Consider the following 14,676-nt stretch of genomic DNA (forward strand, 5'->3'; position numbering starts at 1 on the left):
AGTAGTTCCAATTGTAGAAAAGGTCAAAGAGAGCAGATTACGTGGTTTGGACATGTTCAGAAAAGCAGAAGACAGTCTGGTGAAGAAGATTTGGGACGGACAGGAAGAAGGTAAGAGGAAAGGAGGACATCCAACAAAAATAGTTGGATGGATTGTGTGAAAGAAGATCTTCGACAATAAGGCAGGAGTATGGCGCTGAATTGAGAGAGATGGCGACAGTAAACACGATATCCTGACCTTTTGTAGAAAATGGGGAAAAGGAGGCTGCTGCTGCTGCTATCCATAATGCTGTGGATTAAGGTGAGGATAACGTGTAGTGTTACGATTAATATTAACACTTCTGCATAGTGACTAACATGACCTTTGTAGCTGAACCTAAAATGACTCTACAAGTTCCAGTTCTGTATCTAGAATACACTTATTTTAACTAGGGGAAGATAAGGATTTAGTTATCAGGATAGAAACATGCTCTGCACTAGTTTATCCAGTTCCTCAGGCACATGGAAATCAGATGCTTATTTAATTCTCTTAATCATACCTCTCAACTGCATACCTCTCAAGTGTACCTCATTACGAGGAACGTACCTCATTTGGGGTCTAAAAAAGTTAATGTTCCTAGAAGTTCCCTCAAAGTTCCACATTGAAAGACTCTGTCACACATTCAGTGCTAGAAATTTGTTTAAGTGAAATCCATTGTAAATAGAAATTAATCATATTAATTCATTAAAAGATCTTCTGTATGAGTAAAATCAGCATATTTTAACCATCATATGACCATCCTTGTTGAAGTTGTTAGTAAGCCATTAGTAGGTGTTCCTCATTTTGGACATGGAATGTTGAGAGCTATGCTCAACTGTCCAGATTTTTGTTTCATATTTTTGTTCCATTCCTCATAAAATGTGTAGTTTTCTGGTAGATTTTTGAGGAATTAAGTCATTAAATAATGACAAACATTTGAGTTTCTATCCTTTAGAAAATGCATGCTAAGGCAAATCCCAAGTTTATAAGAACCATATTTAAAATCTTTCCTTATTTTTGGGCTTTTGTCCCCCCATTATTTTAGGTATGTCCATATTTGTTGCTCTAAGAAGTTGAGAGGTATGCTCTCAATATCTAGAGGAAATGTTGATGTTTATTTTTATTGGGGGGGGGGTTCATTAGGTTTACTACAGAATGTACACTGTGTGTACACCTTCTGAATTCAAGAACAGCCCTACCACAATGCTTCAGCTCTCTGTTCACTCAGAAAGGTTACACAAAGTGTACACTTTGTGGTAACCTGTACAAATCTCCCCCATTGTGTTTATTTATTTTTATTTTATTCATGGGTTAACCAGGTAAGTCTACTAGCCACAGGTACACTTTTTCAGGGCTGACCCAAGAGCACTTTCTGGTTAAGTGGCTTCCTCAGAGTTGCACAGTAGACCAATTGAGGTGGAAGGAATCAAACCCTACATCCTGGTTTACAAGAAGCAAGTCATTAATAGTTCAGAGCCTTAGTCTTCGGCACTAACTGCCGTCTTTAGTTTTTTCTTTTTTTTTTCTTTAATGGGGCAGTTGCTCATCAGGAAGTTAGGGAATACCTTGTTCATTGTAGAGTCAGTGTACAGTAGATAAACTGAAGATTCAGATTTGTTCTTTCATCTCTAAAGGGACTTTACAGTAGAACATGAAGGAAAACGTTCTCAAATTTTATTGTATTATGTTATATTACTGTGTGAATATATGTTGCTTTCATTGACTACATATGCTAGAACATGAATTTAAGATTAGGTCAGAAAGAATGCAAAAATAATTAAGGTTTTATTTTATACTGAAATTGACATAAAAAGGTTGGGGTTGCAAAATTAATACGATCATACAACATACCAGTTGTTAGTTTTTTTTTTTTCTTGGTCTTAAAAATGGAGCCATAATAGGACAAGTGAAATTGAATTAGGAAATGTTAGCAGTCGTAATCACATGCTTCTGCTTTACAGTGTGATTGTTTCATATGGTATGTAAACACAGGTCTAGAGTACTTTTCTTTTGAAAAGCTGGCTGCCACTGACAGGAATTTAGAGTACTGTTTTGGATTTAAAATTAGATGGATATCTAAAATAGAAGGCAATAGTTTAAAATCACATAAACTAAAGCATTTAATATGAAGAACCATATACTAGGCAAATTGATAAAAACATTTTTCTGTAATAGGTTTTATTATGGTATCTGAGCATAGTAAGTATTTAAGAAATTCTGATCAAGTCCTAGAAGAGAAGGACGAAAGCATTTCATTAATAAAATATTTTGGATTTACTGGTGGTCTCTGTTCACCGCATCCTGCCCTTGCTACTGTTGTTTTTGGTTCTAAGTAAAATTTGGTAGCTTGTTCCTTTTTTTGGTCTTATTTAAGAAAGATGTATATTACCTAGGATAGGATTAGACTACGGAAAGGAAGATCATCATAGCAGGCATTTCAGATATATATATATATATATATATATATATATATGAGAGAGAGAGAGATTTTTCCAAAACAGACAGTTTTTAAAGTCCGTTTTCTCTGGAAGCATCAAACCATTTTAGTTGTGATTGAAACTGGATAAAATAAAATAGGTAGTTTGACGTTTCACATTCTAAATTGTACGTGAGCTCTTTGATAATTGTTTTCACATGATCTGAAGTAAAAAAGAAATGGTTAACCTTGATTTATAGATCTGCTAAAAAATACAGCTCAGAAAGACCAGTGTCTCCATACCAGCACTTGTAGGCAGTAGCAGACTGAGCATTTTGAGACGGAACTGAAAAAGGATAGAAATGTAATAATCTGGAAATTTATGACACTGAAAGAACCATAGAAATACAAGACATATTGCAGGTTGTGGAGTATTATGAAGAGTTATATAATTAGAAAGATTAGGAAAGTAAAAAAAAGTTTTAGAATTATAATCAGTAAACGTGAAACTGCTTAATATATCAGAAGTAAATTTCACCATCAGGAGGAAATTTTGTGATCACAAATATCATTAAGGTCACAAAACCTTATAGAAAACAATTCACCTGGTCCTAACATGTGTCCTTTTGAATTTTACATAACTTTTTGATGCTAGCACTGGGGTATCAGTATTTTTCTATTGTTTGCAAACCGTGAGATATCATGCTCCAACTAGAATGGTAACAGTTTCAATAAAATCAGGAAAAAAAAGAGAATATCAAAGATTAAAGGGCAGGTTTATTTTAAATGGTAATTGTATTGTTATTGCAGTATTAAATGTTAGTATTTTAATGAAGGGAATCAAATATGTTTTATCAAGACCTTATTATGTTTTTGAACCTGTAAAATAATTAACAGCAGTAACTAGATGAATTAGAGAAATTTAAGAACCTTTTTTTTTTCAATTTTTAGGTGCACACAGGATGTTTGCCCTTGTGATTCATGAATTTATTTGGGATATCCTTATATAGTTTGGATTTTCTGAAACCTTGGGTATCTGTGATTAAAATGTTTAATACTGCTGAGGCCTTTCTGACAGTAAATTCATGTACTTCAGGAAGGTATAGAAAAAGTAATGATGTCCATTGTCACCATCTTTGTTTATTCTAGTAATGGAGCCTATACTGCAGTTGTAATTAGCCGTGGTGAAATATGCACAATAGATAATTTAGTAAAATATCATAGGAGTTTACTAGGCTAATGGCCCTGGGGCCCTAATAAGCCTAGCCAAGAGTTTATCCCCAAAAAGAAACCTCAGTCAGCACCTGTCACCCCTGTCATTGAGGGACATAGGTGGAATCCCTGGGACAAATTTGTGGTTACCCATCCGCTCATCAAGGTTGCACTTGGAGGGTCAGTGAGGTTCGCTGTTTGACGTGTGTAGGGATTCTATTACGGAGATGGGGCAGCCTCTGGGAGTCAAAATTATATATGCACGCCAGTGATTTAATTTTTACAATAGCAAAGAAAATCCTTCAATCAGAGCTTTTTTCAGCACAGCTAAATAAATGCTGTGTTAATTAAAAAAAATACTCCACTGTAGCTAGTTATGATCTGAATCTACATATAACCACAGTTTAGAGAACTGACAGCAGGTAAATTTAAATTCTTTTCAGTGTGGTACCAGTCAGATTTGGAATGACCTGTGGTGGTGGTGCTGCACTAGCGCTGTCGCCTGACAATAAGACATTGTCCCGTTCGATTCTTCGCTAGAGCGTCTTCTGTCTGGAGACATGCGTGGATGGACGTACCTTTGTTGAAGGTTGTGCTTCAGGGCTGGCAACTCTGCACATAAAAATCTACTGCCAATCATTAGCAGACCGGAGTTCCGCTGTGGCGACCCCTAACCGGGAAAAGCTGAAAGACGCAACAACAACCAGTCAGATTTAGAATAAGTGTTACTAAATAACCATACCTTGTTGTTAAGAAAATTTGCTGCAGTGGTATCGAAAGGCTTTGTCAGTGAGCCTTCACTAAATTGCTGAGTTCGAGCAGCAGCTCAGGTGCCTGTTGGGTCTGACCAGGAAGGTTGAGAGTGGGCAGGCAGATGTTATGTGATCCTATCTCGCCTACATTCTGTACTGATGGGCTCGGAGCCGATCCCTCGGCTCCGACTCGGCACGCTATGCTATAGAGCGAAGCCTCTTATTGGCTGAGCTATTCTCTATCCCAGGATGCACCACCACTAATCCCCCAGATCTCGTTTGCCGCTTACAAGCTAGGACGTGGTCTCAAACTTGGCTGAGCTAAGTACTGTTTTTTCTAAAGTTTCCTGTCAGGAAATTCCTTATTCTTACCCAAAAGCTGTTTTAACAGCTATTGTTGTTGTACGAGTGTATTTTGGTTCATTTTTCTGTGGTAAATTGTGTGTTTGTTTAGGGGAAAGGTTTCCCGTTTAAGTTAGAGGGGCCTTCCCCTATTCTTCAGCTAGTTTCTCATATTTTCTTTCAAGGAGATCAAGTACCTGTTTAAGTTAGAGGGTCTTGGCCCTCCTTTTTAGTGGTTTCTGACATTGTATTGTACCGTTTAAAAAAAAAAAAGTTAAGTTAAAGTTAAATTTTTTGTATTGTGGTAAATCTTTGTTCTAACAAAATAGTGCTTCTTTCCACTGGTTTAGTGTTTTTTGATAAGCATTATGTCAAAAGAACATAGACCCTCAGGGTTCAAAAAGTGCACGAGGTGCGGTTATAAGATGTCTATAACCGATGACCACTCCTCGTGCGTATATTGTTTAGACGCCAAGCACTTACAGGTGTCCTGTAGCGTGTGTCACGCCTTTTCATCTAGAGTCCTCCAAGAGAGGAAGAATAAATTAATACTGAAAGGGCTGATTAAACCCTCCTTCGAGGAGGCCTTATCTTCCTCATCCTCTCCTACCAAGAAGAAGAAAGCGTCGGCTCCGACCAGCCCGTCGGAACCGACTGCTAAGAAATCTAGGCAGGCTTCTCCATCGGCTCCACGGACGTCGGAGCCGAGGGCGGAATGGTCTGCCTCGATGCCTCCAGTCTCGACTCCTCTGGTTTCGGAGCCAAGGACTGGGGCGTCGAGAGGCGGGTCACCTTCATTGGCTACACTGATTTTGGAGCCGATGAGGGTAGCCGGCTCAGACTCTTCCCCTTCGGCGCCGAAGCCCTCCTCGGCACCGAGGGAAATTGTTTCGGGATCTCCCTCGGAACCGATATTGGTTGAGTCCATTCGGAGCCGGTCCCGCAGTCTTTTGGAGCCGATGGAGAAGTCGGTTCGGACCCGATCGGTGTCATCTAGATCCTCCAAGATGTCTGATTCGGACATCGACAGGGTGCTCCTAAGACTTTTCCAGTCTCCTGTGTTCCAAAAGTTAGTTTTGGCTCCAGCCCATTCGGCTTCGGAGCCGATGGTCCACCCTGTAGTTATGGTTCCGCCTCCAACAGCCGTTGGAGCCGGTGCTGGTGGAGCCGATGGAGGTTTTCGGGTCGGCCCCGACCCTTACTCCAACCCCGGCTCTCGAATCGGAGTTCGGTACGCGGACCTCCTCTGTCGGCCCCGGGGGGGGGGACGCTTCGGGACTGATGTTTTCGGTCCCAAGCCTTCCTCTCGGTTCGTCTGCTGCGAGGGTACCGTCTACTGTTGTGGCCACGGAGGTGGGACCTTCCCAGGATTCTGGTGGTCTGGCCTTCAGGGCCATGAGGAGTGCGTTAGCCAAATCTTCTTTGGCTACCCCCACGGTCTCTCCAGCACCTTCCCTGCATACGGAGACTGGGTCTTTGGCAGTCCCCCTGTCCTTAGACAGATCATGCAAGAGGAAGCACGTTGACTCCCCCGATGAGTCTCTCACGTCAGACACTGATCTTGATGATAGAGAGGGGTCTCCTAAGTCGTCCTCAGATGATGTCTCCTTTGCAGACATCCTGGAAGCCCTCAAACAACGAGGCGGCTGGCAATCCAAACCCCCTTCTGCTGACGAGTCGGTGTTCCTTAAGGCCTTCGGGGCTCAGCCCTCCGCCTCCTGGGTGTCTCCGCCCTTCGAGCTCCTAGATTTGATCTGTCGAAGGGCGTGGGAACACCCAGACTCTGTGGAACCGGTGCCTGCTCGCCCAAATAAGTTCCTGTCAGCACCCCCCAGAAAAGGAGTTTTTGACGAAAGGTGTGGCTATAGATGCCTTGGTGGTGGCATCTGCTACCCAGCAAGATGTAGCAGAGGCTTCGACGTCCGTCCATCCTCCCAATAAGGAGTCTAGGAGCATGGATCGGTACGGTAAGCTCACCCTCAGTTCAGCAGCCTTTACCTTAAGATCCCTGAACTATTTAACTCACTTCACCAGGTTTCAGAGGGATCTGATCAAGGAGCTTTCAGATACCCTCTTGGGTAACCTACCTGAGCAGCTGGCCCAGACGGTTGGCTCTCAGTTGGCTACGCTGTCATCCATATCAAACTCATCCATGAGGCTCATTTCTTATGCGGCCGAGGGGGCGAGTAGAGCGGCGGGTACAGGTATTGCTCTATGGTGGCAAGCCTGGCTCCGCCTGTGTCATTTTGCGGAAGCCTTCAAGTCTTCCTTTGCCGATGCTCCCTTTGATGGGTCCTCTTTGTTTGGACCCAAGGTAAAGGACACATTGACCCGCTGCGAGCAAGAAGGTAAGACTCTGACTGCCGTAGGGGCATGATTTTCCACTCCCTTTCGGCCTTACCCCAAGGCTAAAAGAGGAGGGAAAATGTGGTTCCGTAGATCTCAGAAGTCTTATCCCTCACAGCAGGACGATCCCCCTTCTAGAGGCAGAGGAGGGGGAAATTCTTCTGGAAGACGCCGTCCCAGAGGCGGCAGAGGCCCCCGCAACACTGGAGACCGTGAGTCCTTTCGTGGCTCTTCAGCCTTTCACAATCCCTGAGGGATTGCCCGACTGTGCAGCTCCGGAGCCAGTCGGGGTCGCTTCGAGGCACCTAAAAGCCTGGGAAGGTATCACTCAGGACCGATGGGTGCTTCGAATTATTGCCGGAGGTTACGCCATTCCCTTTTCTCGCTCCCCACCTCCGTCCAAGAAAATCCCGGACCCGCCACCCAGTCAACGGGAAATTGCAGCCTTAGAAGTCTCAAAGCTGCTTCAAAAAGGAGTCATCCAACCGGTCCCCGCAGACCAGATCGGATTAGGGACTTACTCAAGATTCTATTTGGTGCCAAAAAAGACCGGGGACTTGAGGCCCATTTTGGATCTCAGTATTCTAAATCATTCAGTCAAAAAGTCCAAGTTCCGAATGGTCACCCTACAATCCATTCTTCCACTGCTTGAGAAAGGTGTTTGGATGTGCTCCATAGATCTCAAGGACGCTTATTACCCATATCATGGTACATCAAGCGTCCAGGAGACATCTGCGCTTCAGCCTAGGAGACAGTCATTTTCAGTTCTGCGCGCTGCCCTTTGGTCTCACCACAGCCCCCAGGGTGTTCACCAAATGTTTGGCGGTTGTGACTGCTCACCTGAGAAGTCTAGGATTCCAGGTGTTTCCGTATCTAGACGACTGGCTCCTAACTGCCACCTCCAAGCATCTACTTTTGCAGAGCCTACAAGACACAATATCACTGGGCACTTCCCTTGGAATCACCTTCAATTGGCCAAAGTCTGTGTTGCTGCCATCTCAACGCATAAGATTCATCGGAGTAGAGATAGACTCAAACCGAATGCGGGTCTATCTTCCTACAGAAAGGATACAAACCATACAGGCTCAAGTTCGAGCCTTACTTCCCAGATCCAAAGCCCCAGCCAGAATGGTCCTGCAGCTATTGGGATCTATGTCCGCCACGGTTCTTCTAGTTCCCCTAGCAAGGTTGCACATGAGAATTCTCCAGCGGCTTCTTTCAACACAGTGGTCCTTTCAGGATCTCCCACTCAGTCACCTCATATGGATCACGGAAACCTGCAAACGGGACCTTCGCTGGTAGCTGGTGCCCTCCAATCTGGATCAGGGATGACCCTTTGTTCCACCTCCTCCTGTGGCCACTTTGACTACGGACCCCTCCCAGATGGGGTGGGGGGGGCATTCCCTGGGCAGGTCAGTCCAAGGCAAATGGCATTCGGAAGAGAGCCTCCTTCATATCAACATCTTAGAAATGAGGGCGGTGTTTCTGTCCCTGCAAGCCCTTCACGATTACCTCCCTCAGGGCGTAATTGCCGTTCACTCCGACAACATGTCAGTAGTCTGGTACCTGAACAAGCAGGGAGGACCAGATCCTACCCCCTTTGCAGAGAGGCCATGAGAGTTTGGGAATGGGCAGTGTCGACCAAACGATTTCTAGTGGCGACTCATATCCCTGGCAAGTCCAATGTGATAGCCGACAGACTGAGCAGAACTATCCTCTCTCCACACGAGTGGTCTCTGAACAATACGGTTGCAACTCAGATTTTCAGCAAATGGGGAATTCCTTGTTGCGACCTCTTCGCAACCCCGCTGAATGCGAAGTGCAAAATGTTCTTCTCCCTCACCCCGGCTCTGGGGGAGAGCCCTATGGACGCACTAGCCCATCCTTGGCCCACCGGCTTGCTATACGCTTTTCCCCCAGTTCCCCTCCTTCCCAGAGTGATCCAAAAGGCATCTCACTTGGGGAGCAAAATGATCTTAGTTGCTCCTTACTGGCCTCGTCAGGTATGGTTCCCCTATCTTCGGAAATATGCACTGGACGGTCCATGGTTCCTGGATCAGATCCCAGACCTATTAGTTCATCAGTCAGGAGTACTCCACCAGTCCCTCCACACCTTGAAATTAACAGCTTGGCTCCTCTTCCGACTATAGTCAGGAATCATACCTTAGACCCGGAAGTCATACATATCTTATCTTCGGCCCACACGTCTGCCACTACGAAATTGTATACTAGCAAATGGAAGAGATTTGCTATTTGGGCTCAACTCCGAGGTCTGGATCCCATCACTATTCCTGTATCGGAAGTCCTGAAATTTCTAACTTCCCTATTCAATCAAGGTTCTTCAGTCTCTACCATCAAGGTTCAATTGGCAGCTATTTCCAATTTTCACGACTCTATAAACCCACCTTTAATGAGCAACAGATTGTGTAAGACCTTCATGAAAGGTGCTGCGCTTTTACGACCTCCGATTTCTCATCCTGCTCCTCCATGGGATCTCGATGTGGTGTTACGTGCCTTAACCCCCCCCCCCCTTCGAACCGGCAGCAACATGTGATTTGAAATTTCTATCGTGGAAAACTGCCTTTCTGGTTGCGATTACTTCTGCCAGAAGGGTTTCAGAGCTTCAAGCTTTGTCTGTAAAACCTCCGTACCTGGTTTTTCACAAAGATAGAGTATCTCTCAGGCCAAATCCATCCTTTGTCCCTAAGGTTTGTTCCAGTTTTTGTCTACAACAGTCATTAGAACTTCCAGTTTTCTTTCCAAAGTACTCAAACAAAGCGGAATACATATTCCACACATTAGATGTCCACAGGCAATTGCGTTTTTATTTAGATAGGACCAAACAAACAAGGAAAACAGATCAATTGTTTGTATCCTTTTCGGATAATAAATTGGGCAAAGCTGTCACAAAGGTCACTATTGCCAAATGGATCAGGGACTGGACTGTATTAGTCAAGCTTATTCCTCTTCTAATAAAGAGCTTACAACCTCTGTCAAAGCTCACTCTACAAGAGCTATGGCTACTTCAATAGCATTCCATTCTAAGCTTGCCATTAGTGACATTTGTGCTGCGGCTACATGGTCTTCCCCGCACACTTTCATTTCCCACTACAAATTGGATGTGGCATCTCGGGGGCGAGCTTCATTTGCTCAGGAGTGTTTTCCAGTGAGCCACCCAGGATTTAGGTGCTAGGGACGCTGTCCCATCAGTACAGAATGTAGGCGAGATAGGATCACATAACATCTTTTAGTTATGTACTTACCATAACTTTAGATGTTTGGGATCCATCTCGCCTACATTCCCAATAACCCACTCTCCTTCCCCCTTCCTTGGAGATCAGAAGAGATCGGACGGTCCGAATCCTATTGTTTCATCTTGAAACATCTGGCAATGTTATATAAACAAGTTATGTATGTGTGCATGAATGCGGACAAACAAGATCTGGGGGATTAGTGGTGGTGCATCCTGGGATAGAGAATAGCTCAGCCAATAAGAGGCTTTGCTCTATAGCATAGCGTGCCGAGTCGGAGCCGAGGGATCGGCTCCGAGCCCATCAGTACAGAATGTAGGCGAGATGGATCTCAAACATCTAAAGTTATGGTAAGTACATAACTAAAAGTTTTGGCTCATCCATCCCAGATGTTGAGAACCAGCTGTCGCTCACCAAGAGGATGACACCTAGTGGGAGCCTTAGTTTTTACTCACTGGAGTTCAGCCAGCTGAGCCTGCACTGTCATTATGCTTAGCAGCAATAAAGCCTGGGTAATTTACCATATGGAGGCAGACATCCTGTTTGAAGACAGCAACTGGATGCTCAGAGGATTCATCAGGGTGGGGAGTGCTCCCAGTGAGGAGAGGGAAGGTTGCCTCTCCAAACCAGCAAGCTGACCCTCTCCCTACCACCCATCTCTTACCAAGGAATAGAAGTTCTGATTGGATTCTCAGGTGAGAATGAATGGCCTATAGGGCTCTTGACCAGTCCAGTAATGCGCTCATCTTCCATGTCACTTGGACATATTGGGCCAATTGGGTGTTTAGTGGATCCTTGCAGCTTGGTCCTGGAGTGAGGTACGAAATAATCCATTGTTAGTAATGGACAAATTGAATATTACCTGTTGTTCTTATCACATTGGCTGTACTTTGTCAAGGTTAGGTTTTTGCTAATGTTGGAGATGAACCTTCTGATCCAGATTTATATGTAATAATCCACAGTGTGCTAGCATTTATAACTAGAATGTTTTGAAATATTAAAATAGAAGTGCAGGTCCTAGATTACAGTACAGTTAATTTTAGATTTTAATAATGCTGGAGAAGACCGGGTTATATGTAGTAGCTCATACTGCACTAACATTTATAACTGTAATACTTTTGAAGTGATGAATTAAGAAGTGCAGGTCTTGGATTTATTTCAGACTTCCCTTGTGATGTTATGCGATTATATAAAAAAGGGGACCTAGAGTAGATTGACATCAAAGGAATGAGCTTTTCTATCATGCATGTTATTCTTCTTCTTTCGGCTTTTCCCAGTTATGTTGTTGTAAAGAATATATTTTTAAGACCAGAGGTGGATTTGCCAATGATTTTAAAAAATTCAAGGTAACCAGGAAAAAAAGATAATACAGGTAGTATGCATGACCAGTAAAAGGCTGATATGAGCTAATTGGAATAAGTTGTTAAAGGTTGTGAAACTTTGTAACTGTTTAAAATATGCTTGATAGTTGAACAGAACTGTTAGAAAGGTCCACTGTAAATTGTGCCTTGCCAACTGGGACATATATGGTTGGCTCAAAGCCAAATACTCTACCTAGCAAAAACAGAGGCATACCTTCAATAAATAACAGAAACCCTCACCACTGTACAAATTTGGAAACTAACTGTACTGAAACAGCAAGAAGGGAAAGACGCACATGATTAGGAGGAATTTAAGAAGTGAACACTTTTGTCAATTCTGACTTTTACTAATCTACTGTACAAGTGTTTGGCGTAGTACATCACTTAGATGTCCGGTAACCAGGATAAAAGGTGGCTAGAAGTAAAGTGTTCTCATACAGTAACATTATTTAAAATGTAGATAAAAGTGGAAACAGGACCACAGTTTGAACCTGAAGAAGCGTGTACTTGAACACGTGAAAGCGCTTGTTTTATTAAAAGTTTACTTTATTTTTTATATATTTTTTGTGGTGGTCCTGTTTCCACTTTTATCTACATTTTGTTTTCCACTTGTTTCTGCTTGTGGAACGGACCTTTGGTGGGTGGTTGTTCCGTCGTTCTTCCAGTAACATTATTTAAGTAAGAAAATGCTTACCACTTTTAAATTATATCACTTAATACCAATAATCTACAATTTTATCTGGATAATGCAGGATTTATCCATACCTAGTTGTTGATTATTACCAAAATTTTTCCACAGGGTGATTGGGGAACAGGCATATCACACACACTACAGACAATAAAAATTAGCATCAGTTTTTTAAACCATATTAATAAAAATGATTTTCATAAACATACCAAAAGATCTTCCTTGATCTATGTTGAATGCTGTGAAGGGAAGAGAAGTTTGGGGTTAACTTCCTTTAATCTATTAACACTCATGTCTGTGCTGGTTTCTGATACTGTTGTACATTTATTTATTTTGAATTTGTTAACTGGAATAGAGCATTGATCTCAGTGGACCTATTTCAATATAAGCCCCTTTAAAATTAAACATAAAAATTAATTTAAATTTATTTTTATTTTAAATTTTAACATTTAAAAGTTTTTTTGCATTACAGTAAAATTAAATGTGTGGATGTGGAATTAAAATAATTGTGAAGAATAGTGTAGAAGATTAAATAGTGCACTAATCATGTTTTTGATATTGATGTGTTCAAAAAAAAAGAAATCAGAGTATTATGTTGCCAGGATACATGTGTATAATTATGTAATGACTGTCTTGAAAAAAAAATAAAAATGTAAACATTTAAAAAAGTTCTGCAGCTTATTGAAGATGTTGCAGCATTTGTTGTTTTGAAAACCCTTCCCTTCTTAACAACACTTGACTGCTTGCTTGCATTATTATAATCACTTGATGAGAGAATGACATGGTGGTGAGGATTCAGAAAGTCTTAGCAGGAAACCTTAACATGATAATTTTTCCTCCTCGTGGTAAGCCTTTGCTATTCGTAGAGTGCCCTACATCCTAGGTTTCACGTAGCAGAAGCCAAAGCATGGAAAGTGGACCTGCTAGCCAAGCTGCATGGTAATGATGCAGTTAGGGATAGTGGCTAATGTTAATCTATGTACTATCCAGTGAATGCCAGTGACTTCCAAATTAATCTGCCAAGTGATTGAGTAATGTTCAGCTACATAAATTTCAATGATTAGAGAAAAAGGTTAACATGGTCACCCATTCAGTTCTTCAGAAACAATTGCAGGACAGGAAAGTTCAGTGAAGACATGGGGTTGGGGGACATGTTAAGTGTGCGTATGTATGTTTGTAGGGAGATAAATGAAGCCAATTGAATGTGTGTGGTTGCCTGGGTGGTTGCACTAGGAGGAGTTAGGTGGGGAATCAGTAGTCTGTGTGTGTGTGGGGGGGTACTCTTTCAACAACATGAAGAACACTACCACAATCAGGTTTAACAGTGTTAGCATTAAGGGAAGTCAGTTCAGAGTTGAGGGAATGAACTGATAATGATATATTTCTCATTGTGGCCCTTTCTTTCTCTGAGTTGCATTTTCTCAGTGTTGCATAACTTGACCTACCTGAGATAGATGATTTATGGTAGCAGTGAGGGTCTTTCTGAATCCCACTGAATGTTTTTTTAAACTGTCAGCTTTATGAATATATGTAGTACTCCTTTATTTTTTTTTCAAAGCAGTACTATATTCTTGTCCAGCAGATGTGTCACCTAAGAGACATCAGTTGTAGCTGGTAAACCACATTTGTTGTATTACATGTCTAGATTATTTTCATACAACCAATCAGTGTTTCTCATTTTCCCTTTGCAGACAACAAACATTTGCCATATGGTCGACCTGCCTTACTGTATCGCTCCAGGCTTCTTGCTCTGCATCACAATGATTATGAAAGTGGCTACAGTGAGACCTATTTAATGCCACTTTGGACATCCTATACAGTCTCTAAACAGGTCTGTGTTTCTCTTGTCTAATTTAAAATTTTGAAAATGATTTGTTTTCCAGACCTTACTTTATCTTTATACTGTTAATTGCTAAAGGCAATGACACATTCACAATGTAGGCTTGACAGTTACGATGTACCATTTGGGCACAGTATCTTGCTATCTCTGTTAACTTTTGTTATTTTGCACACAGCCACTCTCATCTAGTGCAGTCGACTGTATGCACTATTGCATGCATGCAGATTACAGTAGTTGGATACAAAACTGTATCGCATCATTCAGCGACAGTACCATACTGTAGTGAAAGGAACATGTAGAATTGGTCAGCTTGCATTCCTTCAAAACTAGAGGTATGCACTATATTCCCTTTACACTATACAAATATGATGATGCATCTTTCTTAGTGTAGTCCAATAACACGATACCTGCATGCTACCGCTAAGATGTCAGTCAGCACAACATGCTGTG

At 42.2% G+C, this 14,676-nt stretch overlaps 1 protein-coding gene across 1 annotated transcript in view; it reads left to right on the top strand.

Moving 5' to 3' along the window:
• The window catches only part of ENPP2 (ectonucleotide pyrophosphatase/phosphodiesterase 2), a gene marked incomplete in the record, with an annotated part of 2,364,887 nt that overhangs the window by 1,751,578 nt on the left and 598,633 nt on the right, over positions 1–14,676 (top strand). Inside the window, 1 exon segment of the mRNA XM_044066921.1 lies at positions 14,078–14,217. Coding sequence (XP_043922856.1) covers positions 14,078–14,217 — 140 coding nt within the window.

This window comes from Protopterus annectens, chromosome 3.part1 (genome assembly GCF_019279795.1).
Source record: "Protopterus annectens isolate FY-2018-M chromosome 3.part1, PAN1.0, whole genome shotgun sequence".
In the NCBI taxonomy this organism is placed as follows: Eukaryota; Metazoa; Chordata; order Ceratodontiformes; family Protopteridae; genus Protopterus; species Protopterus annectens.